This window comes from Phaethon aethereus (assembly GCF_964289735.1).
Source record: "Phaethon aethereus genome assembly, chromosome: 14".
In the NCBI taxonomy this organism is placed as follows: domain Eukaryota; kingdom Metazoa; phylum Chordata; class Aves; order Phaethontiformes; family Phaethontidae; genus Phaethon; species Phaethon aethereus.
Genome location: NC_138590.1, coordinates 18,078,683 through 18,106,445, shown reverse-complemented (window position 1 = coordinate 18,106,445; position 27,763 = coordinate 18,078,683). Strand labels below are relative to the sequence as shown.

General features: G+C 55.5%; 1 protein-coding gene across 1 annotated transcript in view; it reads left to right on the top strand.

The window, feature by feature from the left end:
- JADE2 (jade family PHD finger 2) overlaps positions 1–27,370 on the top strand; it is a gene marked incomplete at both ends in the record, with an annotated part of 73,271 nt that extends 45,901 nt beyond the window's left edge. Inside the window, 7 exons of the mRNA XM_082006211.1 lie at positions 2,415–2,626; positions 6,446–6,613; positions 7,149–7,265; positions 13,591–14,052; positions 19,487–19,604; positions 24,048–24,176; positions 26,511–27,370. Of these exons, the coding sequence (XP_081862337.1) occupies positions 2,415–2,626; positions 6,446–6,613; positions 7,149–7,265; positions 13,591–14,052; positions 19,487–19,604; positions 24,048–24,176; positions 26,511–27,370 (2,066 nt within the window). The remainder of the gene's footprint in view (positions 1–2,414; positions 2,627–6,445; positions 6,614–7,148; positions 7,266–13,590; positions 14,053–19,486; positions 19,605–24,047; positions 24,177–26,510) is intronic.
- Between the last annotated feature and the right edge of the window lie 393 nt (positions 27,371–27,763).

Here is a 27,763-nt window from a genome sequence, read left to right as displayed (position 1 = left end):
CCCCAGGGTTAGGCTGGTGATGCCGGGGCATCGCTGCGGGTGGGGAACGCAGGTGATGGGATGGGAGCCGGTTCTTTCCGCTCGAGGTGAAATGGGAACGGCGGCGATGCTGGCGCGATCCCAACGCTGCGGGCAGCTCAGGGTCATGATTCCTGTGGAAACCGCCCTCCCTTTCCTTCCTCACGCTGCCTGCAGCTGCCGGCGCTCTGCCTGCCCTCTCCCCTGAGCACAGGGCAGCTCTGGAAAGTGCGTCGGGAAGAGCGCTGGGAACACTGGAATGATCATTTTGCTTTCCAGAAGAGCAGAGAGAGTGGAGCCTGACATTTTGGGAGAAAGGGAGTAGCTCCAGGCTGACACTCCGGTGCCTGGGATCGTAGTCAGAGATGCAGACTCGAATCACTGACCAAGGAGAGTATATTCTTGCTGGGCTTGTTTAATGCTCACGGAAAGTCACGGCTTGCAGCTCCCCATAGATCAAGTGCAGCTCGGGTGGCGTGTTTATAAAGGGGCACCATTAAAGCAAAAATAATGCCCTGGCTTTGTTTGTAACCCACTCCCTGCCCGGCTGCATCCGACCCGCGCGGTGCCAAGAGCAAGCCGGCGGCTCCGTCCCGGCTCCGGCGCGCAGGGCTCGCTGTGCCACCGTGCCAGTGCAGGATGCTTCACGTCGCTGAGCTCCGGCAGCCCCGGGCGGCCCGTGCCAGCCTGGGGCTCTGCGGAGATCCCGCGCCCATCGCCGGGGCTGCTCCGTAATAAAACAGGTATTGTCGGGTTCCTCGGCGTGTTGCGGCACAGCAGCCCCAGCACTTGAAAGGGCTGCGATAGGGAACAGTGTTGTCTGTCTTAGATGGTATCTCAGACTCGACACAGACGTGTAAAATGCCAGGCTGGATGTTTGCAGAGACTTGTCAAGCCGAGGGAAACCGTGCCAATGCGAAACGTTGGGAAAAAGCATAAAAAGGCAGACAATGGTGCGCTCGCTTGCCGAGCTCGCCTGCGGGTTGCTTTCCCCCTTGACAGAGTTTTTTCAGCCAGTCGGTGGCTGCCGGGGGAAGGTGCAGCCTCTGCCAGCACCATCCAGCCAGAGGGGCCGGCAGCGCTGCCCGGGACCCCCGTGCCCCGTCCCTCCCCGGGGGTCTCTCGGGGCCTCAGCGCTCAGCCGGGACAGGGCTGTCACGCTGTGGCTCGAGAGATGCCCAGGGTGGCAAATTTCTCACTGAACATTTCATTAATAACTGCTTCATATTAGTTTTTTTCCAAAGCCTTTTGAGTTTGTTTTTTTTTTCTTTCTCAAGCCTTTTTTTCCCCTTCTCTGCTCATAAATGAGGTATTTTCTCCCGTTGCCTTGCAACCAGCAAGGTGGACAGCAGCACAGGTCAGGCTCCTCCACTGCCTGGCGTGTTCTGGAGCGTCCTGGCTGTCATCACGGATAATATACACAAATGAAATGCAAAGATGAAATGGTTTTTACTGCATACTGCTCGTATCTCCGGCCCCATCTCTGAGCCTTCTCCGGTGATGAAATAGCACTTGCTGGGAGACAGGGTGTGGTGGGGGTTTAACTCTGCCTCTTAGCCCTCACAGAGAACCTCCCTCCTGCCGCTGACACGCTTTTTCCCTTCTTTTTCTCCTTACCTGGAGTGACCTTACATTGCGTTCGTGGCACCGGGATCTTTGCGTGCGGCTGGGAGGCAGCGCCTTTGGGAGCAGCGCTCAGCGTGGCACCGTTCGGTGGTGCCGGGCTCCTGGCAGCAGCATCCCCCTCGTGAGGGTGGCTCGGTATCCCGCTGCTGGAGGTTGCCACTCTGAAAAAGCCTCTCCTGGTTATTGGCCTCATATTCCTGGTTGTCACTCCGGAAAAACCTCTGGTAAAGCACCTCTGCCACTTCTTTCCACTAAAGATCCTGGTACGGGGGGGATAAACCACAACATGGCAGTGTCTGACCTTCTGATTCCACTAAACCCAACCATGAAAAAAAACCCTTATTTGTCCTCAGTTTCAGCCTTTAGCTTCAGTTTTACAGTTCCATTTAATTGGCCTTGAAAGGGTCAATTTTCAGTCTTAACAATTAAAGCATTGACTTCGTGTTGCCAAAGCTTGTCTGAGCCCTCGCTGCAGAAAGCATCTTTGCAAAACTTGTCTCCTTGAACATTTAAACTGTCAGACCTAATTATCCGCGTTGCTTCGGCTGAATGGGTTTCTTTCCGCCAGCAGCAATATTTTGTTACTGTCTGTGAAACATAAACTGCATCCTGAGTTAGAAGCAATCGTCTTCTGAATCGCCGCTCTTACCGTCGCCGTGGATTTGCCTCTTGAATTGCAATCTAAAATGCTCAGCCCTTTGCAAAACGCTCCCCGAGGGCGGGTGGGCTCCCGCGCCGGAGCTGCATCCGTGTCCTCTTCTGCCTTGCAGAAAAGCCCGAGCTGGACGAGATCACCCTGGAGCGAGTGCTGGAGGAGCTGGAGACCATGTGCTACGAGAACATGAACATCGCCATCGAAACGGAGGAGGGCTTGGGCATCGAGTACGACGAGGACGTGGTGTGCGACGTCTGCCGCTCGCCGGAGGGGGAGGACGGCAACGAGATGGTGTTCTGCGACAAGTGCAACGTCTGCGTGCACCAGGTGAGCGCCCGCCGCGGCCGGGGAGCGGCAGGCTTCGGCTGCCTGCGCGTCCCGCTCCTACACCCTCCTCTGGGCTCCTCCCGTCCCCACCGCCCCCCTTGCCCTGAGCTGCTGTAGGCACCTACCGAGCTTTTCTGACGGATTCCCAGCACGTCTCCAGCGGAGCAGGGGTAGCAGCCGGGGTCTTGGGTAGCTGGCAGACAGCAGTCCTGCTTTTCTTACTTTCTTAGCCCCCACCCTTCACAAGTGCCCAGAGAAATACACAACCAGAGGTTGAAAACCGCTTCCTGCAAGCTTGCTTTGCCCCCTCCTCCTTATTCTCTGCTCTGTGTGAGATTTTATTTTATGCCTCCTCTTCCATTAATGCGCTTATTCTTCCTTCTTTACCCCATCTTTTTTTATTAAACTGCAGCCGTGGGACCTTTAGCACCCAGGGGTGATCAGCACCATGTGTGGGACTGGCTGGTGGGCTGGGAGGGGTGGGGGTCTGCTGGAGAGGTGGGCTTGCACAGACCTCCAGTGTCCTCCACAGCGTTATACTGGGGTAGTAGGACCTTCCAGCTCCACTGGCACTGTCGCACATCCCAGGGTTTCTGTCCCAGCCTCCCTGCTGTATGAGAGTAGGATTTCATTTTATTTTGCTGCCTAGAGGAAAAATAATTTTATTTTTAGAACTGAATGCAAATGCTTCCAGCCCTGGCCGGGGGGCGGTTCCGTGGGCTCCTGCGCTTGGGGAAACCTTGACCAGGAGAAGGCAACCATGCGAGGGTCTCCCCGGGTCCCCCGTGGGTCCGGGGAGGTTTGGCTGGTTGTGCTTTGAGGGGGTGCTGGGATGGTGGTAGCAGCTCCTGGGCTTTACCCTCTGTGTAAAGGGTTTGGTTTTGGGTTTTTTTCCTCTGAAGAGAGCCATTTGCTCATCTTTTGGGCAACTTTTCCATCAGCGCTTCCTGGAGGTGGGATTGCGTTGGTGATACGTATAGTTGCGGGAGGTGGGTGTGTTGAATTGTTTCCATCAGTGAATCAGGTTCCACAAAGTACCAGGACGATTCAGGGCTGGGGGGGGTGTTGTTGGTTTGGTTTTTTTAACAAGCCCAAGTGGCAATGTCAGGCTGGGAGCTGACACGTGCCGGCGGGCAGGGGCTCGGGGGGAGGCAGATCAGCGTGCGCAGCGCTGCCGCGGGGACATACGGACCCCGGCTGCGCCCGCCACGGCACCCCACAGGCTCCGCTTTCGGCAGCGGCCCCGGTGCTGGGAGCAGAGCGGTGCTGCAGAAGGGGACGCGGCAAGCTGGATTTCAAGGCTGTTGAAGGAAATAAAAGATTTTCCATCGTTTTCAGGGAGCAAAGTCCATCCCTAAGCCCGATGCCAGCCGGTAAGCTGCCCCTGATTTGATCTCTGCCCCGATTTACGCTCTAAGCCACAAAGTCCAGAGCCACAGCGTGGGATGTTAACGTGGCATCGTGTTTCTTATCTAACCTGCGCTGTGCCTTCACCAGCCCCGCATCCAAAACCTGCTGGGGACGATACTTTCCTGCGGGGAACCAGGTGCCAATGCGTATTCGGGGAGCTGGGGTCCCGGGGGACATGGCCGGAGCGGTGCCTCGTCCTCCTGTGTCGCAGCGGGAAGGGGCAGAGGCAGGGCTGTGCTCAGACGCACGGTGGTGGGTTATGGCACAGGAAGGGATCGTTGTCATCATCTCATCTGCATAACAGCAGCTATGAAGCTTGCTATTAATTAATTCCTATGAACCATAGCTTATGGTAAACACATGAAGTCTTCATCTTAACATTTTCAGTGAGGAGGAATCTCCCTCCCGCCCCGCTGCTAAATCGTTCTGGTTCATCGCTCCACCGCACTGGCATTACCGAATTCCCGTTCCTTGGCGTGGGGACACAGCTGAGCTCTCCCTCTGTTACGTGGACCACACCAAGCTTTTCTGTGGCTCAGCATCCTCCCCGTTTTTTCGGTGTCCCCCTTCTCAGTGGCTCCGTGTTCCCAGAGCATTTTCTGGCTGGTGCTGGACAGGCGGAGCGTGTTTAGCTGATAACCCACCTCATTTCCAGAGCCGCTTCTTGTCTGGAACAGAAGCCCTGCAGTGTTTGCTCCGAGGAGCAGAATTGCACTTTCAGCTGCTCTAGAGCCTCTAGCAATGAATAACCGAGAGCCCAGATTCTGCTGGAGACGCGCACTTGGTCATAATTCCTGTTTTCCACGGGATTTTGAGATCAGTCTGCCAGTTTATTCTCCTGGTAGTACATACTGGGCTGATTTTGTCTGGTAGTAAATCACATGTTTTATAAAACTCTGTTACAGAAATGATTTATCTGTCAGATTTGGAGGCGCTGTGAAACACACAGTTAAGTCTCTCTGAACCGTGTAGACTCGCAGCAATAATATTACAGCCCTTAATTCCTTAATATCCCAATAATCTGTTCACGAAGTGGCTTTTTCCCCCTGGAAATCACTATCAGAGTCAATTTGTGCTTTGGAGCAACCTAAAGGCGTGTTATAAAGTCTGTTCTTGGCCAGTAAAGACTGCAGCTACGCGTTTCCCACGCTCGCACACCTCCATGTGCTCCCTCTGCCCCGTCCCCACCTGCAGCACTGTCACTCGCCTGACGGTGACCTGCAGTGGCAGGACGAAAAGCTCTTCTTCTTGCGGGTAAAGTGGAAGAAGCGGAGTTGACAAATGCCTGGGTTCAGTTTACAGCCAGCAGCACTGGGGGTCCTGGTCGGTGCTGACCGCTTGCCTCTGGAGGGATGTCAGAGCAACCAGGTCTAGAATTAATTACGTTGCCTCACTTAACGCAGTGACACAGCCCCGCGTTAGCACCCAAGGCAGTTGTCTGCCACTCTCTGAAAATGCTTAAAGCGCGAGTTATCAGGACCTGCTGGTTAAAAACTGTTTAGTTTTAGCCATAGCTGTTTAATACGGTCATAAGTTGCAGCTGAAGTGGAAGGTATTTTATCATCTTCATTATATGATACGGCTTATCATTTGGCTTTTCCCCAAGTACGGAAGAAAAATATTTATGAAGCGCTTTGGCTTCCCTGCGTCCTGCGCTATCGCAGCAGGTCGGGGAGCTCCGTGGGCAACCCAAGTGCTTTAGCTCTCACTCTCTTGGCCATAGAGGTGTCCTTGCCTCCTTTAGATTTATTGTCCTGTAGATTTATTGTCCTGTAGATTTACCGTCCTTTATGGGTCCTCCCTTCTGATTTATATTCATGCCTGTCTGTTTCCCCTTTTTACCTTTCCGTTGTTATTTTCGCTTCCCCAATTAGGCTGTGTTGGGTGTATAACCAGCGTGGCCATCACTCAGTCATGGGGCTGTGGCTTTTCAGCCCTCAGCTACCTCAGAGGTTTTCTCCGCATGGTAGTTCTTACTTCTCCGAGTTGTCGTGGCTCTGGTAGCTGTTCAGAAACGGGCAGGAGATGAGCGGGCAGATGTCTGCGCCGCAGAGCTGGCGGGGCGGGGGGCTCTGATGGAGCAGCCTTGTTGCCCCCCACCCTGACCCAGAGCCGGGTGGATGCTTGGCACGATACACACCCAGCACATTTGTGTACTTAGCTTTTAATTAAAACCCAGGACATACCGATCCGGCATGAGTATCCGTGTGAAGGTAGCAAGGAAGGAGGAACTTAACCTCACTGCCTGTGGTTACGGAGCTGCTTTACATCTGCTGTTTGTTATTCGGATGCCCAGCTGCAGCGGCGATGAGCCAGCAGTAGTGAGAAAGGTGTGGGTGAAGGAGGCGGCCCTGGAGGACGCTATTCCCGGGCTCCTGGGACTAAGCCGCCTCCTTCGTGTCTGTGCAGGCGTGCTACGGCATCCTGAAGGTCCCCATCGGGAGCTGGCTGTGCCGGACCTGCGCCCTCGGCGTTCAGCCAAAGTGTCTGCTGTGCCCGAAGAGAGGGGGAGCGCTGAAGCCCACCCGGAGCGGGACGAAATGGGTCCACGTTAGCTGTGCCTTATGGATACCTGAAGTAAGACGTTTTCCAACCTCCCCTTGACAAACGGGCAGGCACGGACCTGGTTTCCAGGTCTCAGCCCAGGACGTTCCTTAATGGTCTAATAAATAACAAGTCCAGTCTGGCTCATCAAGCAATGCCAGGGTCAGAGCTGCAATGCCGGTCCGTCATCGGGCTTTGTGTTTAATTAGGAGCCAAGGGGCACCCCGTTACAGGAGGACACTGAGGTGGGGTGTAAGGGCACGGAGGCGGGGGCTGTTCACAGGACCTGTCTGGGCAGGGTAAAGCTGATTTCATGTGCCCATCTGAGAGACACAGCAACACTGAGATGAGGAATTAGTTCAGAGGAAGTGCTGACATAAATTTTTCCTTCCATTTCACCCAGATTTTTTTCTGGTTTTTGGAATTCAGGGCTTTTTTGCCAAATTACAAGTGACCCAGAAAAATTAATAAAAAATCCATCCCTCATTCAGACTGCCACAGACATGCCCCTGTAGGAGATTTGGGATGGTAACCAGTATTTACAACTTGTCTTCTATTTCGTGACCAGGTTAGCATTGGATGTCCTGAAAAAATGGAACCCATTACAAAGATCTCACATATCCCAGCAAGCAGATGGGCTTTGTCCTGCAGCCTCTGCAAGGAGTGCACTGGGACTTGTATTCAGGTACGTAACTCGGCACCAGAGAAACTCGGACCTCTGGGGTTGTGACTGTAATAGCCACTGGAGAATCTTGAGGTGTTGGCAGGCGTGATCTGGCCGAGGCTTGTTCCTGCTCTGAGTAAACCTAAGAATGGGGAGCACGAGCGCCCATCAGACATCATCAGACGTTGTTTGCAATCACTTAATGTATTGAGTGCTAGGAATCTAGATTAACTTTCTTTGCATAACAGAGTGATGTTGCTGTAGCGACACTAATCACTAGGACTGCCAATGACCTTGGTTTGAAATCAGGAACTTCCAGCCGAAAGGCTTGGTGTAGCTGCCAGAAAAGTGAGATACGACGAGATGCGTAGCCCAAGTATTTCACAAACCAGTGGGGGTTGGCTGGGAAGCCTTTCCGTTGGGGGAATAACAGGAAAACCTGGGATTAGCTAGTCCTCACTAGCCTGTTGGCTTGGAAAATAGAGTATTTACTGTGTGTTACATTCCCACATTTTCTCCCGATTTGCCACACCTAAGCAAACCACTGCAGACGTGGGGTTGCCTGCTCTCCCCGCAGCAGCAGCGTGCTGAAGAGGAGGCGAGACGTTCTCATTTCAGACCGAAAGCAGGACCCTCTGGGCTTTCCTATTACCTCTCTTCCCGGGGAGCAAAGAGCAGAAGTTCCCGTCCAAAACGCAGCGTACTCGGTGTGAGATCATCTGGGGAGCTTTGCTGCTCGTCTGCGTCCAGCGGTTCCCCTGCTTCCCCCTGCTCTGCCAGTGTCATGTCCCGGTGGTCCCTGGGCACGGGCTGGGGGACCTGCTGCTCTGCAGCGCCGGTGCCTGTTGCTTTCCTTGGCAGACCAGGCATCGAAGCAGTCTTGGCATGCAGCGGGGGGGGTGGAATAGCCATTAAGCTTGGAAAAATTGGGAGAAAGTTCTGGATGCGTGCCGATCCCGACTGACCAGCTCCTGTACAGCTTCGGGAGCTGCGCCTCAGAGGTCGGCGTACGCAGCACTGACTATTGGGGACCAGAAATAGCTGGCTGGTTGTAGAAAGGTGATAGGAACGGGAGGTCTGCGCGTTCCGCTGCGTTTGTGCAACCGCCTTGGATTTAATGCTTTAAAGGGAGCTATTTAAAAGCAATCCCCTTAGCTCGAAATTAAATCTCACAATACTTCTTTAAATCTCTAGCGTTGACTCACTTCTTTTTTGACGGCTCTGGGTGGATCTGCTTATTCACCCTGCCAGATGGAGATACTGTGTCATAACGGCAACTGCTTTCAAAGAACGGAAGGGCAGGGAAGGAGGCAAACAGGCTTGGCAGCATCAAAAAGAAGTCAGCTTCTCTGAGGCTTCATCCTCTTAGCGCCGGCATGGCACAGGAGCCGCGAGATCCCTGGGACTGAGTGGATTTGCATTAAAGGTCACCGGAGATGGAACAGGAGCTTTATTGTGTCCTGTGCCGGCAGCTCCTGGTTTATAAGTCTTCATGAGATTGTCACCGCAGCGTTTGCCGAGGCCACCCTAGCACGCTCGCGATGGTTTTGCTTCAAGGAAAAGGGGGAGAAGAAAAACAAAAAGCAGGCAGTGCCTTTATTTAAGGATTTATGGGGTAAATGAGCAAGTTCAGCCATGGATAAACAAACACGCTCCGTACTCATCAGCGGTACAGAGCTCTGGTTTGAAAGCTTATGTTTATGGAGCATATTTTTGATTAGTGCCTGTTTATACAGGTGTAATCTAACAAACTTTGTCAGCATTTCGGGTTTATGACGCAGCTCTAAAAGGAGATGGTTGTTTTCTGTTAAAGCACTGAGCTTTTATCCTTGGCAGGGGTAATCAGGTGCCGGGGGGGGGCAGGTCTGGGGAGGGAGGGGTGTTGCTTCCAGGAGGGATCGTCCCAAGTGGCCGGTTGGAACTGGGCTTTGCCAAAATGGGAGGCAAAATCTGGAAGGCAAGCTGGAGGGGTGGAAGACTGTCATCTCAGAGGGGGACGGGGATGCTCAGAGGCAGCACCGCAGCTTAGAAGAACACCCACCTCGACCACGTTTACGGAGACCAGCGTAAGATATTTTTGCGTAGGCACCTCTGTGAATTGAGCTACTTTGCCTCATCCAAGTTTGGCCACCAAAAGGGAAACAAACGCAGGGAATCCCGAGGGAGGGCTCCCCACTGCTCTCCATGCCCTGATCTTGCTGTTTGCACATAATTACTTCCCGTGTTTTCTGGTACGGAGCTGCGAGCCCAGTGGAACTCGGCATGGCCGCAGTCGAGCCAGAGCTCCCGGACGCTGGGCTGGGATGCAGCCCTTTCCCCAGCTCCTGTTAAAAGGGAAGTCATGACTTCATGGTGGTTCTTGTGGTCGGACATCAGGAAATGCTGAAGAGAGCTCAGCATCCAGCAGGAATCTTCTCATTTGCGTTGCTGCGGTGGAAAAGAGAGCGCCAGGAGCCGGGCTCCGGCACAGCCCAAGTCCTGACCGTGCTTGCTTGGGACCCAGCTCCCTCCTCACCGGCTCCCTCCTCACTTGTCGGAGCAACTGGAGGAGCTCACCAAGGCCTTCCAACGCAGCGCAAGATGCCAGGTCTCTGTTAGCTGCTGGCAGGCTTCTCCAAAGGGCACGATCTTTTGCTGTCATCATCTTCCAACTTGCTTTTTGTTGTTTTTTGGAGAAAAAGCCCTCGGAAGTGTCCTCCACCACTCAGTCGTTCATCATCGCTCCTCTGCCCGCTCCCCTTGAGCTGCTCGTGCCACTGGTCCCCATCCACTGGGATAACTGGTGTGGTGTTTCCCAGAGCTGTCGTCCGATTGTGCCTGTAGCCCTGCAAACGTACAGCTTGACGTCAGGGGAAGAGCAGTGTGTGTGCACCGCGCAGCCCCCACGCCGTCCTCTGCCTCACCCCGCGTCCTCCGAGGATGTCTGCGATGCTGCAATTGCCCGTTTCGGCTGAGAAGCGCTACCCAGATCCAGACCATCTGTGGTCACTAAAAATCACATGGTAGTTTTCGTAAGGATGCAGGAGTGTGGTGGCTGATGGCTTGGCCGGAGTTCAGCACCGGTAATTAATTTTCTCTTCCTGAGTCCCCCTCGCAGGTCTGTTGGAGGAGCTGCTTCCTTCCCCTCCGGCCCCAAACTGCAGCAGAGCACCACTGTAAGCTGGTAAACCTCTCTTTGAATTTCCTTGGCAAATAAAATCATCCCTCTACTCCTTCCCAGTAAGAGGGGCTTGAGGACTAATTAACGGCCCACATTGATCTCTGGTGCAGTTTCCACCCTCTCGCTCGGAATTCTGTTTGGGGATGGATTTGCCTGGATAAGCGAAGTACGCTGAAACGCTTGGATGAGAGGTGCTGCAAGACAACAAGGCACGATCGGTAATGGAGCAGACTTGGGCACTGCACCAGTCTTTTGAGCCCGGTTTATTCTGCGTAGCAGATCCCTCCCTCCCACGAAGAGCAGCTTCGTTCCAGCACCGTTCTGGGATGGATCAGTATGTTTTTATTGTCAGTTCATGCGAGGTCCCTGGGTAGCTGCGGCCGACCAGGTACCTTTCTTTGTTGCCCTGTCAGCCGAGCTGCCTAAGTATTTTCTATTTGCATTTTGGGCACGGTTTCTGTCAAGTGCTGCTTGCCATCTGTCGGAGGAGAGATCCAGGACGGGTGTCATTCGATTTGCTTTATTCCTAAGGTGGAGCGATGGTCGTTCCTGTTAGCGGGACGTTGTCCTGGCAGAAGCCACAGCCGTTTTGCTGGTGTCATTGTTAGTGCTGGTGGCAGAGACAGGAGGGAGGGGACACCGCTGCGTGGCTTTCCATAGCTCACGTAGCTCATCGATGGTGGCGAGTTCTCGGTGTCCGCTTTCTCCACCGTAGATATTTATGTGCGTAACGGCACAAAAGGATGCTGTAGTTCGACACATCCCCAGCTGTGACACCAAAACAGCCAGGATGGAGTACGTCAGGAGTATGTCAGGAGTACGTCAGGAGCTCCGTAGCTCCATGCAGTACCGTTACCATCTTGGCTATGAGACAAGAAAGCTCCATCGCAGGAACTTGGAACAGGCAAAGGTCTCTAACCTGAGAGTGCCGCTAAAGTGAAGAATCAAAGAATCATTAAGGTTGGAAAACACCTTTAAGATCATCAAGTCCAACCGTCAACCCAACACCACCAAGCCCACTAAACCATGTCCTGAAGTGCCGCGTCTACACGTTTTTTGAACGCTTCTAGAGATGGTGACTCCACCACCTCCCTGGGCAGCCTGTTCCAATATTTCACCACTCTCTCCGTAAAGAAATTTCCCCTGATATCCAGTCGAGTGACTCCGTCAAACGGCATCGCATGTCCTTGTATCAGTGCTCGCCCCATGGCTGCAGGCGCGAGCGCCCGCGCTTTAAAGGCCGGCGTGGGTGTACTGACCGCAGCGAGTCAGTCTGGACGCCGCAGGCCAGGCGGAATTCCCTCTGTCCCGCCGTCGTTACCAGAAACAAACGCTGGAGAACGGAGCCGGTGCTTGGCCGCGCGGGAGGCTGCGGCAGGGCTTGTCCCGCGGGACGGGCGGTGCAGGCAGCGGGCCGGCACGGGGAGCACGGACAGGTCCCACACAACACCAGGCTCCACGCAAGCACCGGCAGCATGGCAGAGGGAGCCGATTTTTGCACGCTATCGGCTATTTCCGTGAGAAATTTCAGGCTGAAATTAGGACCAAATGGACGTATTTAAACAGGGGAGGCGGAGGGCGGGAATGACTGATCCGCTCGCATCGGTGCCTGCAGGAGTTAGTGCCCAGCGTCGTGCCCGGCGCCGTGCTGGTACGGCTCGGGGCTCGGCCGCAGCGGGGCTGTATCCAGCTCTTCCCGCTGGTCTCGGAGGCTTTGGAGCGGGGCCCGGAGAGCCCTGGAAGTGGAGCACTTGGACACCGCCTGCCTCCGCTTTTCTTGGCCCTCGCAGCTGCACGAGTCTCTCGCTTTCGTAAGCACCAGCAGATTCATAAACAAAGTCAAGGGAAAGTATCTAAAAGCAGCAATGTCAAAAGTTCACACGCTGGGTGAGTGAGCAGGAATTCAGGGCTGATGGGACAACGATAAAAAGCCATAAAACTTCTGTTCCTCAACTACTACCAGAATTTTTTTTTTTTTTTTCTTTTTCAAGAATTAAAGTGCAGCAAAGCCCCAGTAAAACTCTACAGCGTCCTGAATGGTTTGTCATCAACATCCAGGAAATTTCGTGTGCCTCCGCCTGGTCCTTCAGGCCACAACTGCATCTTCATCCCCCACAAGAACAGTTCTTCTATAAATGCCGAAATACGGTGCCTACAGTAATAGCCCACTTAAAATGTCTCATTATTGCAGTTTAACTGGTCATTAGCAGCTGGAATAGACTGATTTCGTACGGGTTGTGGTTGAAATAATTAGCTGACACTCTGAGCCATTAAAAACCAGTTAATGAGTAGAGGGGCAGAAGGTGCCGACGTGGACACGGGCACTGTGCTGGCTGGGGGGGGGTTCCTCTGCAGGAAGCCAGGCTGAGGTTTGTTTCCTGTGGGATTCAAAGTCATTTAAGCATGAGGTAAGTTAGGGAAATTGTTAAAAAATTAATCCGATACAAGTTTGACAGCAGTCTAACCACTGTACTTGTTCTGAAAAGCGCATTTCATGATGTTTTGCGCTGTATATGCTGAGTTGCCTTTTTTTTTCTTTTTTAATGGAGCTAATTAGAGGCTGTGTAATTTCCAGAGAAGGGCATCGTGCTCTGGGAGTGTTGGCTGCTTCTGAGATGCCACGTTCACTCATAAACCGTGACATGCTCTGTATGCTTTCAGTAAAAATGGCATATTAGCTTGCGATGTGGTACCAGAGTGGAGTGCTTTAAGGGTGAAATACAGGTGAAAATTACTCCATCAGGAGAAATCCATTGACAGTCTTTGAGCATCCCGCTGGCCCGTGCTGTTGTCTATGGCCATTGATATGTCTTGTTGGAAGAACCGTTGGAAGCTCCTGTGTATGGTAGGTGAAAGATGAGCAGGGCCCGTCACAGGGGAAGATTAAAGCAGGTAAGGCAGGAAGGAGCTCGCTGATACCTAGTGAGCCTTGGGTTTCTTCTGCTTGGGTTTGTGGTGTCTGGCTCACGGGTGTGTAAGACTTGGAAAATACAGGTGTTCCTCCACGAGGAGTACCTGTAGTGGAGCATCCATCACTGCATGGTAGGTGTTTTCACTCAGATGGGTGTCACAGTTTTTGTAGTAAGCCAGACTCAAGCCTTGTGGTCCAGTTGGTAAGCACCACCACCACCACCCCGCCCCGATGGTGCTTTGCCCTGGCCGTAAGCCCTGTCCTTCTCCCCACAGTGCTCCATGCCTGCCTGCGTCACCGCGTTCCACGTCACCTGCGCCTTCGACCACAACCTCGACATGCGGACTATTCTAGCAGACAACGACGAAGTGAAGTTCAAGTCCTTCTGCCTTGAGCACAGCACCGGTGCCACCAAGTTGCCTGAGGAGGCACGGACAGAGCCCGACCAAGCCCAGCTGGACTTGGAGAAGGTCACGCTGCGGAAGCAGAAACTCCAGCAGCTGGAGGAGGACTTCTATGAACTTGTGAAGCCTTCGGAGGTGGCGGAGAACCTTGACTTAAGCGAGTCGCTGGTGGATTTTGTCTACCAGTACTGGAAGCTGAAGAGGAAAGCAAACTCCAACAAACCACTGCTGACACCAAAAACGGATGAGGTGGACAACTTGGCCCAGCAAGAACAGGATGTTCTCTACCGTCGCTTAAAGCTCTTCATGCACCTCAGGCAAGACCTGGAGAGGGTGAGTACAGCTTTTCCTTCAGTGGCATACCCATGTGCTCCATCGGGGCTGCTTTCACGTGTGCTGGCACCTATAGACAGAACGGGCGAGCCCTGTTCCCTCTTGACGCCGTTCAACTCCCCTAACTAACAGTTGTGTCCCTTCATCTAGAGCATTATTCAGAAGAGTTAGCGGTGCTCAGCGTGTGCGTGTCGTCACTGCCAAAGCACTGGCGCTGATGAAATCAGTTAGTGGTGTTCTCAGCTGGGGGTTCAAAAGAGCCAGTGTCTGCGGGGAGAGGTGCATCGGCGGGGCGGGGTGGCTGGGAGGCAGATGATGCTGCAGCTTATATCCCCTGTGTCTTAATAGTCTCAAACCACAAAATCGTCCTGCGCTGCCCGTCGGATGCTTTCCAGCAGCAAAGCACAGCAACACTTCATTATTTACTTACACTGAACATCAAAGGCGGGTGAATGGCAGGAGTGAGCTGCAGGGCCAGCGGGACTGGGCATTCCCTGCCCTGCCGCAGCCGAAAGTGGGTCAGCTCCGTGGGGAGCCGCCGGCAGAGGCAGAGCCGTGCCGGAGGATGCAGGCGCCCGCAGCTCCCCGTGGCACAGGGCAGCCTCGCACAGGGGAGGGAGCAGCCACCTCCATGGCAGCTTTTTGAGGGAGAACAGACATCGGTGGAGCCGCCGTACCAAAGCGGTGCCGGAGCCCCCCGGGCTGTGCTCGCTGCCGCGCCGCGCTGCCTGCCTGCAGGTTTGGCTGTCATGGCTGCAGGGAGAGAAGGAGCGGGCAGGAGCAGGGTGGGCAGAGGCAGGCTGGAGAGGAGGACGGGTGGCGAAGGCAAGGAGCAGCGAGGGGAAGCAGCACAGCACCCGGAGTGAGACCGCAGAGAGCGGCCAGGGGAGGGGATGGCTGCCGTGCTGCCGCTGCTGCGGGCACAGCGCAGGGCAGCAGCGGGACGGGGACGGGCAGGGCAGGGCTGCCGCGCCCGGCGGAGAGGGGCCAAGCTGCCTTTCCTCCTCTGCTTAAACCCTGAGCCCTGCCTGCTCCCCCCTCTCCTGCCAGAGGGGGGAATCCACGGCCCCTGATGGGGTCCCCTCCTTTCAGCCCACCCGGGGTGAAAAAGCTGTGGAAAGGCTCAGGGGGTCTCTGGAAGCGGGCAAGGAAGGAGGAAAGCAGGAAAATGGCATTTCTTCAACCCGGTGGAGGCGGTGCCGTGGTGTCCTGTGCGGGGCACGGAGGGTGCTGCCGAGGACGTGCCGCTGCCGGGGAGGCGAAGGTGGGGGGGTGCTGCCCCCGCAGCGATGCTGCCCCTGCGTATCCCTGAACCCTGTCTCCAAGCTGCTGTGGGTCTGCAACGTAATTTAACCCCCGGGACGAAGGGCAGTGCGGGTGAGCACTGTGTTCGTGTCCAGGCAGGGTCTCAACTCCGGACCAGCCCATCCTGGTCCCTCACTGCAGTTCCCCGCCTGGGTCTTAGAGCCTGAGCGCCTTCTCCTGTGTCGAAGCAATTGGATTTCAAGCTGTTGGTCTCTTCTGTGGCCGTATCAGCTTCATCCCTCCGTACGTCATTGCCGCCGCTCTGCCAGTCTGTCCCGCCTTTGCTCCTGCCTTTGCTGCATCATGTTTCCATCTCTGTGTTGGGCTGGGCTGGTGCCACCATTATCGGGGCTCCGGCAGCAAGCTGTAGGCAGCAAGCTGCAGCTGGCGGCTCCAAGGGCAACAAGTTCAACTCACTGTTTTCCCCTCCTCTGCTTCTCTGTTTTGTAAATCTAAACCAGGCTGCTCCACCTCCCTCTGCTTCCACTTGCTCCCAGCTTGCCTTCCCCAGCTGCAGCGAACCGCTGTGCATCTCTGGGTGCAGCACTTTGCTCCTAGAAGCTGCCAAAGGCATGGCACGGCAGCTTCCCTTTGATGTTTTTGATGTCAAAACTATGGGTTTTACCGGATTTCTCATCTTCCAGAGTTGCCTCCAGGCTTTGTGGGGTCATTCGCCACTGACGTTCAGCCTCCGCGTAGCAACTCCCTGCCAGGCTTCGCTGCCTGGCCCTGGCAGAGCTGTTTGTTTGCTCTTCCTCCAAGAGGGGGAACAATAAACACCGGCCAGATCAAAGTCCCTCACTCGGGTGGATGATAGGGTTTTCCATCCCATTGCTGCCAGCGTATCCCAGGTATCCGATCCTGCTGCTCAGAGCCACCCCCACTCGCTTGCAGATAGCGAGGCAACGCATCAAAGAGCTTATTGTGCTCAGCGTGACGTCATATGGAGCGGAAGATCCCTCTGGGCAGTCGGGGTCAGCTGTCCCCGCTGTGTCCTCGCTGTGTCCCCGCTGTGTCCCCTCCAGCTCCCCGCGCACCCCCGGCCACTCGCTGGTGGGGCGAGGAGCAGCAAAGGCCGTGACTCAGTGTAAGCCCTGCTCAGCAATGACAGAAACATCCCCGTGTTACCAGCACTCCTTCCAGCACAAACCCGCAGCACAGCCCCACTGGCCTCTGTGAAGAAAATTAACTCTATCCCAGCCAAAACCAGCACAGGGTCGGAGAAGAGCAGCCTGGGGTGGCTTTCAGAGGGTGTCCACAGGGTATCGCATTCAATTTTAGTGTTTTCAGCAATGAGTCTGGCAAAAGTGGTTGTGATTTCAGGGCTGATAATGGTATCTGGATCCCAGAGTTGGGGAGGCAGAAGCAGCGGGGCAGATGATGCGGGGGGCAAGCCAGGGTGATGGCGTTTCCCTCTGCCATCTCTTAACCACTGTCGTTTCTGCACTTCACAGCGTCAGCAAATTAAAGCTATTGCCTGGGAATCCTAATACAGTCCTCTCATTTTCCTATTTTTTTTTATCCCTCTTTCGCTGCCTTTTTGGTTTTTTTTAGAAGCTTTTCCAAGGACTGGTTGTTTAAATTAGCTTTAACAAAAAACTATACTTCCCAGGTTTTCATACAGCATCTAAGCTTGGCTTGGGGAGGCAGTGCTGAGTGGTGTTTAGCTGCGTAAGTGTGTGTAAATACCAGCAGTCTCTAAGCAGAGCACAAGTAGTGTTTTCTTCCAGGAATATCAAGTCATAGAGAAGAGATACAACCAAACACTTCAAGATGCAACTTGCCCGAGGCAGCTGTTTTCCTCATAAAGAAATTTTAGTTTGATGTTTTCCTCCAATCCAGAACAAAAAAAGAGAACATAGTAAAATATACAGCATGTAGCCCGCTGCTTTATATTGGCAGCTTTAATTTATATTTAAAAAAAAAAAAGCAGCTTTTTCTCCTGTGTTCCTAAGTGTTTCCAAATTGTCCTTAGGTAAGACCGATGCTACTGGGGGATGGCCACAGTCATCCCGCTGCCTTCACAGCCTTTGGTGGCAAATATTAGGTGAGCATGGGACGAGGTGCTGGGTCGCTCCGTCGCTGTGAGAGACAAAGGCTCCCGACCCCGCAGGGGCAGTCCCCCAAGCCTGGAAATACCCCAGCCTCCCTCGGCAGCGAGGGGTTTGAGGACGAGGAAGGGGAGGAATCGGAGACGTCAGGGTCATGCGTGAGCCTGGACATACCCGCACGTGTTCCTGCCCGTGCCTCCGTTCGGACCACCTCCTCCTTGCCTTATGACAGGCAGTTTTGCTCTTTCACAGCATCAGGAAGCTGAGCGAACGCTGTCAGATCCTGCCGGCTGCCATTGGCATTTTCTGTTGCGCAGCCGAAACCCTCCGTTTCCTCCGAAAGCCTCGGTGCCCGCCGCAGCCCTGCGCCCCAGCCGCCCTCGCGCGGGGCGGGTGCCAGCGGGCGTCGCGCGGTTGCTGTCGTCTGGGGACGTTCACCAGCAGCCCCGCGCGCCCAGCGGGGTTTAACCGCTGCAGCTCACGCGAGCGTTTGTGTCTTGGGCATCGCTGCTTGCGTCTAGGGCTTTCCGCTTGGTTACTAAGGTTTCTCGTGCTGGGACGAAAACGCGGCGGTGATTTGCAGGTCGGTGCGGAGCAAGTGTGAGTAACCGCGCGGAGGGAAGGGTGCTGGCCAGATTTGGGGCAGGGGAGCCACGCCGGTACGTGGCTACTGACCTGGGCCAGCATCACCTGGATATTTTGCTGTATTTTCTATGCTGTGTCCTGACATTTGCATTAGGGCAGCAGGCGGTTCTATGAGGCTCTGGTCGGTAGCCTCATACCTGCAGCTCCATCCCAACGGTGCCCCGTCCCTGCGCTGCCTGCGGGACGAGGGTCTCTCCCTCCCTGCAAAAGGAGCAGTTTGTGGATGCGAGCTGGCCTATGGACCAGGGGACCAAAGTACCTCTCAGCATTTGGCATTTGTTTTGGGCAGGTCTCTGTGTCGAGCGTGAACGAGGCACATGCGTGATGCGGCTGCTGGGCCTTTGCGTAACTATATTATAATGTTCCCTCTACAGCATCTTCCCTTCCCGGACTTCCCAAGTCCTTTAGAGACGTTATCTTCTTCATTAGGTCTATGAACAATTAACAGGAGATTAAAACAGCCTGTGTGTCTATGCCATTGCCATACCCGGGTAAGATCACAAAATACTCCCTGTTTCTGCTGGCTCTCTTCCCGTTGTGTGGTTCTTGGTCAGTTTGTACGCTGATGCGTATCAACAGCAGAATTAAAGGATGTGCCGCCACAAGTACTGGAAGTTAGTCCTGACTCACCAGAGCAGATTAGCGTTGTGCTCGGCCCCGTTTGACTCCCTGCGTGCCGTATTAATTCGGGCTGAATTTCTGCCCTCCGAAGCACCGAAGTGCAAACCCTGCCTGTGAATTCAGGCCTTCGACGGGAGAAGTTAAAGATCAACTCGCTTATTGTTTATCTTGTGAAGAAGGCAGGAGAGAGAGAGACTCCCCTACGCGGATCCCTGTGCGGGGAGGGCTTGGGACGCGGGGCTGCCCGTGCCCCGGGCGCGACGGTCCCAGCTCGCTGCCGCCCGAGCGCTGGGCGCGGTGATGGCCGAGCTGTCCCGCGTGCCGGGGCAGAGGCCGGCGGAGCCGTGCCGGGGGGTTCCAAGGCGGCAGGGGTCTGCGAGGCTTTGCAGGGAGGCTTGCTGCTCCCAGAGGGACGTGCTGTCGGGTAAGGGAAGCTGTATCCGGAGATACCCTGCTTCCTTACAGCTTTTGTATGCCCAGTGCACGTGCTGGAGAAGCCAGCCAGCCCTCCTTGCCGGCCACGGGGTCCTGGCTGTCGGAGCCAGAACAGAGACACTGAGGCTTTGAATCATTCGCTGTGTGGTTTTTCCCATATGTATTGCGCGGTTTGGATCGAGAGCCCTCGCCTCTGGTTCTGGCGCAGCCAAAGAGCCCTGGTAGGCGTCTCGGTGCAGCGCGGGTGATGGTGAGATGAAGAGGGCTGAACCCCCGGGGAGCGGGGATTTCCTTGGGCGGCAAGAAGCAGTGACAGGGCTTGAGGGGACCTGCTTCAACCCCGCCTAAAACAGGCACTGTTTCTTGTGTTTCTGTAGGTTAGAAATCTCTGTTACATGGTGACGAGACGGGAGAAAATGAAACACACCATTTGTAAACTCCAGGAGCAGATCTTCCATCTCCAGATGAAGCTTATTGAGAAAGATCTTTACCCAGGTCAGTACCGCTTACCAGAGCTTGTTCTCGCAGATGCTGTCCCTGCCGTCCTCTGAAGCCAAAGACTGGTGCCCAAGCCTCAGCCCCCACCCCAAGGAAGCCAGAGCTGCCCCCTCCCCTGCAGTGTTATTTAAGCATGGTTTGTATGTCGACTCTTTGCACACCTCCAGTTTTTCCAGAAACACACAATAAAGCCGTACACTGGGTGACCGGAGTGTTGGAGCTCCTTGTTTTCACAGATCCCTCTCGATCCTCCTCCCCACGGGAATCGGTCAGGGAGACAAGCCTTTGGTTAGGCGGTGATGCTAAGGCAGCGCTTCGACGGCTTTCGTGGAGGTGGAGCTGTTGGGGAGGAGATGGCAAACCCTGGGCATGGGGCTGCTGGCCTTGGGGCTGATCCAGGGCAGCTGGCTCCCTGGCACGGGTCAGCAGCGCTCGCTTTGGACTCTTTGCAGATGCCTCTGGCTCTGTCAAGAATTGAAGCTTAAGCTGCTGGTGGGGTGTCTGTTACTGCTGGAGACCAGCTCCTTCAGCTCTGGTCGGCTGCAGTCCTGCTCCACACACCTACTGGGGGGAACGTCACGCCTACCGCATGCGAAGCCTCTGGCTCCTTTTGTTAAGGAACTGAAATAAAGTTGGTTTCCTTCTGTCCTATTTTTTTTCCTTTTGCACAAGCGGTGCTGGAGCCCGCAGCTCCTGCTCCCTCCGCCTTTCCCTTCGGTGGCAGCGCAGACCAAACCCCATGGCTGCAGAACGGTTTTTCCAGCAGCGGCATCTGGCACTTTGGCAGGCTTTTCCAACGGTTGTTGTGTTTGTGGCTTTGGAGTTGCGTTTGAAGCCATCACATGGTTGAGGTTTCTTTAGGAACTGGCCGGGCTGAGCTTTCCTTGACAAAAGTTTCCTTTGACTGAAGTTTTGGAGGCTGAGAAAAGCGTACGTCGAGATGTTCGTGACACGGGGCCTGTGCAAATTCCCCTCGATGGCCAGAGGCGGGCGGCAAGGTGGGGCAGGGGGTAGCCGGGACCCCAAGACGTGCTCTGGGGAGATGCGGGTCCTGCAAATCTCGGTCCACGTGACATTGATCAGCAACACTGTGCGTTGCTCCATACATCCTCCCTGAGCCAGCAATACGGGTCACCAGCCTGGACGCACGCAAAATGGTGTTGCCGGCTGTTCCCACCAGCGGGAGACCCCGCATTGCCCGCATTCCCTGGCTCCGGGGAGCTCCGTGCCGGGTGACGCTCCCAGCAGCGGTGCTGCTGGCCGGGCCACCGAGGCAGGAGGTCCAGCTCGGGAATAACGGGTGGGCAAAAGACCAGAGCAACAAACCCAGATCCTGAAGGCGGGTGCCGTGCACTGCTGCTGCGGGCGCTGCGGCTTTTGCGGGGATCGCAGGGGACCTCGTGTCGCTCTCCATGCAGCTGGCCAAACCCAGTTTGGCCCTTGCAGCTCTCGGAAGGGGACAGGCACAGGGTAGCTTGCCGGGAAGGCTTTTTGAGCTCACCTCCCTCGCAGGCAGGGCTGGAAGTGCCCCTGGGGACCTGCGTTCACTGCGGTGCCTCGGGGAGTCCGACCCCCGCTGCGTGCCCGACCCCATCTCTCGTGCCGGCGTGCGAGTGCCGGTGCTGCGCCATTGCCCTTCCTGAAAATGTTACCCGTGTGCTCGGGGGAAGGCACGGCCCCCCTTACCGTGGTGTTTGTGCTGCCTAAAGGTGAGTGACGAGAGCCAGCCCCGCAGCGGGAGGGGACTCGGGCAGCGCCTGGTGTGCAGGCTGCGGGGTTGCCTCGTACGTCTTGGTGCGAACGTTCTTCTCCCCTGCCCCAAATGGCCGGCGTTCGCCGGCTCATTCTGCGCGCTGAACCGAGCGAGCCGAGCTGCTGGTCTCTCCCAGGATGGGCTTTTTGCTGAGCCTGAGCCCGGGCTCCCCTGAGTCGGTGCTGCTGGGAAAGGGCCCAGGTTCGGGAATTTGGACCTGGGATCTTCAGGGCACCCGGGTCCTTCCCACGTCAGGGCAACGTTAGGGACCCCAGTGCCTTTCGGCGTTGGCGCGTCGGTTCTCCTGAGCTCGGGAGGAGTTCCCTTGCCGGGACGTAGCATCGGGCCACGAGTTGCGATCCCAGATGTGGGAAGGATGGCCCGGTTAGCTGCGGCGGTCGTAGCGCGGGCAAGAGCACGGCATCGGAACGCGCCTCCTCCCCGATGCAGGACACAACCCACGCTGATCTCCAGGTCCTGCCGGACGGCCGGAGCCAGCGCTGGGGCCGTGGGCGGCGTGGCACAGGCGCCGGCGAGATCAGAGAGGGCTCGGCCTCCAGCTGCGCTTCCCGCGGCAGCTACGCAGCCATGTCCGTGCCGGGCAGCGCAGAGCGGTGCCACGGAACACGGCTTGGTGCTTATTTTTCACTTCAGCTCCTAACTGCCCCATCCCCGTCCCATCCTGGACTCGCACCGAGTAGACCCCAGGTAGACCCTACCAAGTGCTCCCAGCACCCACGCGTTGCTGAGCCTCCTCCGTGCCAGTTGACGAGATAAACAGACTTAGAGATAAAGGTCTTTGGCACCCAGTGGGACCAAAACCGCTGCATTTTCCATCATTAGAAGCGCTGACTGGTTTCAAAGTGGGGGGACAGCTCCCGTAGCATCCCCTCCGCACAGCTCCCGACCAGGCTGCTCTGTGTCCCTGGGGTTTCTTGGAGAAGGGAAGAAGTCTCCATTCCTTTGCCTGGATGAAGCCAGTTTTAACTCCTGTTGTGGTGGTCAGCGACTGGGATCTGCTGGGGTTATTCCAAAGACGGTTTTGGCACGGGGGTTTTTTTTTGAACGGCTCCCACATAAACTCAAAGCTGGAGGGGTTTATTTTTCCCACTGGCAAATGATCATTTAAGCGGGAGATTTTTAAAACAATCAGTGAGAACTGCCCATGTAAAAGGAACCCACGTCTCTCCCCTGTTTTTTTTTTGCATGGAGTGGAAAGTAAACATTGACTGGCTTTGAAACACAGCTACTATTTTGACAGGTTCCTCTTCCAAAAGCACGGCTCGGCTTTCTCTTCAGCCCCATTGTACTGTCTAAACAAAGTTAGATTTTTATTTCCTAAGCAAAGTGAAAAATCCGTCTGCCTTTCCCCAGTTATTTGGCAGGAACGTAGAAAATACCAATTTTGCTTCTGCTTTTCTTTCTTTCAGCGAGTCCTTTGGTCAGGAGGGGTTCCTGGCTTGGCAACCCCAGGGCTGTAAATCCTCTGTTAATCCAGACTCAGGCAGGTGCAACGCGGATTCCCTCCCCTGCTCGCCCAGTACATTTCCACTGCCGCTGCAAAGGGAGAGCAGAGGTTATTCCCTCTGACGCGTCCAGTCCACGGCCCCTGCGGAGCCTGCTGGCAGGTCCGCTGCTGGCCGACACAATACACCAGTTTGTTTCTTAAAACCGTCGCTCCGATAGCTGCACAGCCTGTGCGGGCTCAGCCTATGGGCCAGGCTCTGAAAAACTGCGTGTCTCGCCTCCGCTGCCGTCAGCCACCCACATTTTGGTATAAGGGCAATAATATCCTTCCCCCTCTGAAAATTAGTAGAAGTTTTAGCATGGACTTCTGTGAGAGAATGACCTAACGGCGTAAGTAGAAACTGTTGGAGTATTTCGCTTGGCAGTACAAGTTGTACTTTTATAGGGTATTTGTCCTGTTTACCCAAGAGGAATAAATCCCGCAGAAGTTCGCAGCCATTTAGGAAATACTGATTTTTAGCTGGATGTCTACATAGCTAAGAGTTACATCCCTGGCTTTCCATAGGCAATGCTGGTCATCTTTCCTACTCCATTTACGTATGTTCAATACACTGCTCAAAACTGTAGGTTTGGGGTTTTTTTCCCCCCTGCACGGTGTGAGTACAGGCAGTTACTGTCACTGAAAGGTCAAATCAAATCAAGGTCTGCTTTAAAACGCTGCCGGTACCATTGCTGTCCAGCTGGCTTTGCAGCTGAATCCCTCCAGGAGATGCTCTTGTTGGTGATGGGTGACACGCCGCAGGGCTGGAGCTCCCCACGTCTCCCGGAGGTGTCTGAGCAGGGCTGGGGGTTGCTCCCTTCTGCTGCTCCTGCAGGTCCTCGCCCCAAAGCCCTGGTCCGGGAGGGCACGTCGGTGGCTGCGGAGTTTGCAGTGAGTCCCCTGCCTTCAGTGGGACTGCTCCTGAGGCCACACCAAGTTCATGTCCAAGGCCCAAACCTCTTTTTTATATAACCTACAGGATTCAGATTTTCTTAACGTGTAGAGACCTTAGCCTACAGTTGGCCAAAAAGTGTCTGCTGTTCTCCCTTTGGCTCGGAGTTGTTGGCAGGTCTGGTCCAGGTCTCCACCGCAGGGGTGTGCCCCAGGGGAACTTGCTCACCGCAGCATCCCTGATGCCTCGTCTCACACGGAGTTTTCCTTTTTTTCTAAAAAATGCCAGAACAAACTGGGAAGAAGACAAAGGGTAAGAAAAGTGACCCGAGAAGGAAAGGAAGAGATGGTAGAAAAAATAGTCCCGAGAAGAAAGAGAAAAGGAAATCAGTCAACGAAACTGTATTGGGACAACTGGGTAAGTCTGATTTTATGGGCGCAGAGTTGACCCGTGCTGCTGGAGGCTCCCTGTTTTGGGGAGCAGGGTCGAGTCCCAGCCCCGATCCCTCCTGCACGTACACGGCGGAGTTACACCCGAGCCCTGGGAGCCTCTTCCATCTCTCCCTTGTGGGCACCAGCCTGAATTACTGAGGTCCTACGGGAGAGACCGACCTTAATGATTCTACGATTCTATGGAGACGCGGTCCCTGGCAGGGCAGGGGCTGTGAAATTCCCCCCCCCACACCCCCTAGCCCCAGGGCTTGTGCCCGGATCGGGAGGATGTGTTACAAACCTTGCGATGTGCTGCTGAAGCGTGATTTCGCTTCCCGGTGATAAAATCAGACTTACCCACCCCGCAGCAGGGCTAATCCCCCGTGTCTTCGGTGCTGTGCCCTGACGGTGAATGCAGCAGACGGGCCGTGCGTGTTCATGACGCGTACTGCCCAGGACCGCGCGGTCGTGCGGGCCGTGCCGGCGGTCTGGGAGCGTCCAGGAGGCAGGCAGAAAGCACGGCTGGTCTCCTGAATTTGCTCAGGGGGTGATGAGATGCCGGCTGGCTCTGCGGATGCTTCACCCACCTCCGGCTCTTCCCCGTCGGCTGCAACCTACTGCTGGGGCCGGGGGGGAGTAAAAACTGAACAAAACGGTCTTTTTTTGACAAGATCCTTGGCAACTGCCTACGGTTTTTGCATGGGATTGGGTTTTTGTTTGGCTTCCTCCGGCGCTGTCGCCTCCGCCAGCATGCGGGGCAGGAGGTGATGAGTTCACCCATGCTCAGCTGCCCCGCGGGTGCACAGGGGTTGCGCCGGTCCCGTGGGGCTTTTGGACAGTCTGGGGTGCTGTAAAACCCACCTCGGGGGTACAGAGAGTTTCTGTGGGAGGTCTGGGGGTCCGGGCCACTGCTTTGCTCTGCTTTGCCCATTGCTCTCCCTGACTCTGCTGCTTCCTTTTCACCCCAAAGCCGTTGGGTTGTGGGCAGGAGCCCCTTTGGAATGGCTTTTGCACTCATCCTGCCTCTCTGCTGTTCTTGGCTAAAGAAACTTCGGATTTTCTGGGGCAAGTTCCATCAAATGATGGAGGGCTTGGGTGTCTCTGAGAAAAGCTGCACTTCTACAAGCGGGGGAAACCAGGCAGCTGACCCAAACGTTCACCGGGGTCGTGTAACCTCCTGGGTTTTTTTACGGGCTTGAAGCATCAGCTGGGGCCGCGGTCATCGGAGGAGGGCTGCCTTCTCCAAAAGGACCGCGGTGATCTGCCAGGAGGTGTGGGACCACCACCTTGACAGCGCCGGCTCCGAGCTCAGAGCTGACCGACCTCCCGACGTTGAACCCGTGGGTTTCTGTTAACGGGGATTAGGATGAGAGGAAATGGCCTCAAGTTGTGCCAGGGGAGGTTTAGACTGGATATTAGGAAAAATTTTTTTACTGAGAGAGTGGTCGAGCGTTGGCACAGGCTGCCCAGGGAGGTGTTGGAGTCACCATCACTGGAAGTGTTCAAAAAACATGTAGACGTGGCACTTTGGGAGATGGTTTAGTGGGCATGGGGGTGTTGGGTTAACGGTTGGACTTGATGATCTTGAAGGTCTTTTCCAACTTTAATGTTTCTATGATTCTGTCTTTAAAACTGGATGTACTTGTGCAGGTACGCGCCTTTCCAGTTGCTAATTAGACCCAGCCCACAATGCTCCCCTTGCTCTCAGAGATGATTATTAGGAAGTTTTTCAGCTTTTTCCATTCCAGCCTGTCATCTCTACTCCTCTTCTTCAGCTCTCATGCCTCTTGAGTATTTGGAGAAGTTCTCAGACCTGCCTCCCTGCCTCCGCACACAGATCTGGCACCGGTCCCATCGCCCCACTGACTGCCCGGAGCTTGGGCAGCACGTGGTGGCATGGTGGCAGCTGCTCCCGGGGGAACCTGTCACCCCTCACCCGGGCACAAGTCCCGCTCTGATAGCAGCTGCCAAATTTTTAGGCTTCACACCTGGTGGTCCTGCTGCCTTTGCACGGGAATGTGTTTTCCACCCAGGCTGGGGTGGGTTGGGGCTTGGCATCTTCGCTGAAGAAAGATGGGGAGGTTTGCAGAGCGTTGGGTGTGGGAGACCACTCCGGTTGTTGTGCTGTGACCGCAGTGGACCCCAAATTTGGCATTAGTGCTGGAGTAAACCCTCTTTTGTGCCCTGATGCGGTGCGTTACGGTTGAACTTTTGAGTGTTTCTCCAGTGACAGGGAGTTTCGGTGAAGTCGGTGGCCTTGTCAAAGGGCAGTGTGGCTGTTTCCGGCTCCTGAGGCAATCTTCCACTTTTTTTTTTCCAGGCTTGTCAACCTCCTTCCCCATCGACGGGACCTTCTTCAACAGCTGGTTGGCGCAGTCGGTTCAGATCACCGCCGAGAACATGGCGATGAGCGAGTGGTCCCTCAACAACGCCCACCACGAGGACAGCACCCCCGGCCTCTCCGAGGAGCTCCTCCAGGACGAGGAGACCTTGCTGAGCTTCATGATGGACCATTCCCTCAGGTCCCCGTTTAAGCAGAGCGAGACCACAAAGAAAGTGAAAAGCAAAACGAGAACGAACACTAAGAAAAAGCTGCCCAGGAGCAGCCCCCCTGCCGTGGGTGGGAGCCACCCGGAGGGCTCGGAGCCCTGGACTAACAATGCCAGTGACTTGTCGGATGATGCCACCAAGCCCTTCGCTCCCGATTCCAGACCGAGCAAGTCGGAGAAAGGGGCGGCGAAGCTTCCCACCGACCGCAAAGGGACGGGCGAGGCGAAAAAGGCGGCCAAGAAGGGCTCTCTCCCAAAAGCCGGCGAGCCTCACCCCCCGGCCGGGGCGAGGGGCTGCGTCAGCAAGGAGGAGGAGGAGGAGGAGACGCCTCGCTGCGCTCAGCCGGAGCCGAGCCCCGCGGCCAAAGTGCCTGACTCCATAGGTAGCCCCAAAACCGTCGTGCGGTTCAAATTACCAAAGGAGAGCCGAGGGACTCGGAGGTCGCAGCCCCCCAAGCCTGACGGTGCCGGCGGAGCTCCCTTGCGTCGTTTCGACGCCGAGACGGACGGCTACTTCTCCGACGCAGAGATGAGCGACTCGGACGGAGAGTCTCACGGCAGCAGGGCGCAGCGGGGCCAGCTGGATGCAGCCAGCGAGGACATCGTCAGGATGAGCATCCTGGCATCCTAACTCGTCCCAACCGCGCCGGCTCGACGAGGCCTCAACCCAGTTACAACTGCCATGTCCAATTTCTGCCTGGTATCATAGCGAGGGGGATTTTTAATATGTGTATATAGTTGGAAATTCGGCACTGTTGTCTTTCTCTTCTCTATACGCCTGAGATACAGCTTCAGCTTCACCGACATCAATGACCGTGACAGCAGTGGTCCCTCCCCGGCTCCCCGCCAGACCCCGCTGCCCGGGAACGCGAGCCGGCGCCCGGCGGGACCCATGCCGAGGGTGCCGAGAGGGCGGGGGGGGCCGGTACCCGTGCTTTCTGCAGGGATGACAGTTTAATTAATGGGCATTATTTAACGAGGGGCAGATTTCTGCCCGGGATGGTTGGCCCCGGAGCAGGGAGCG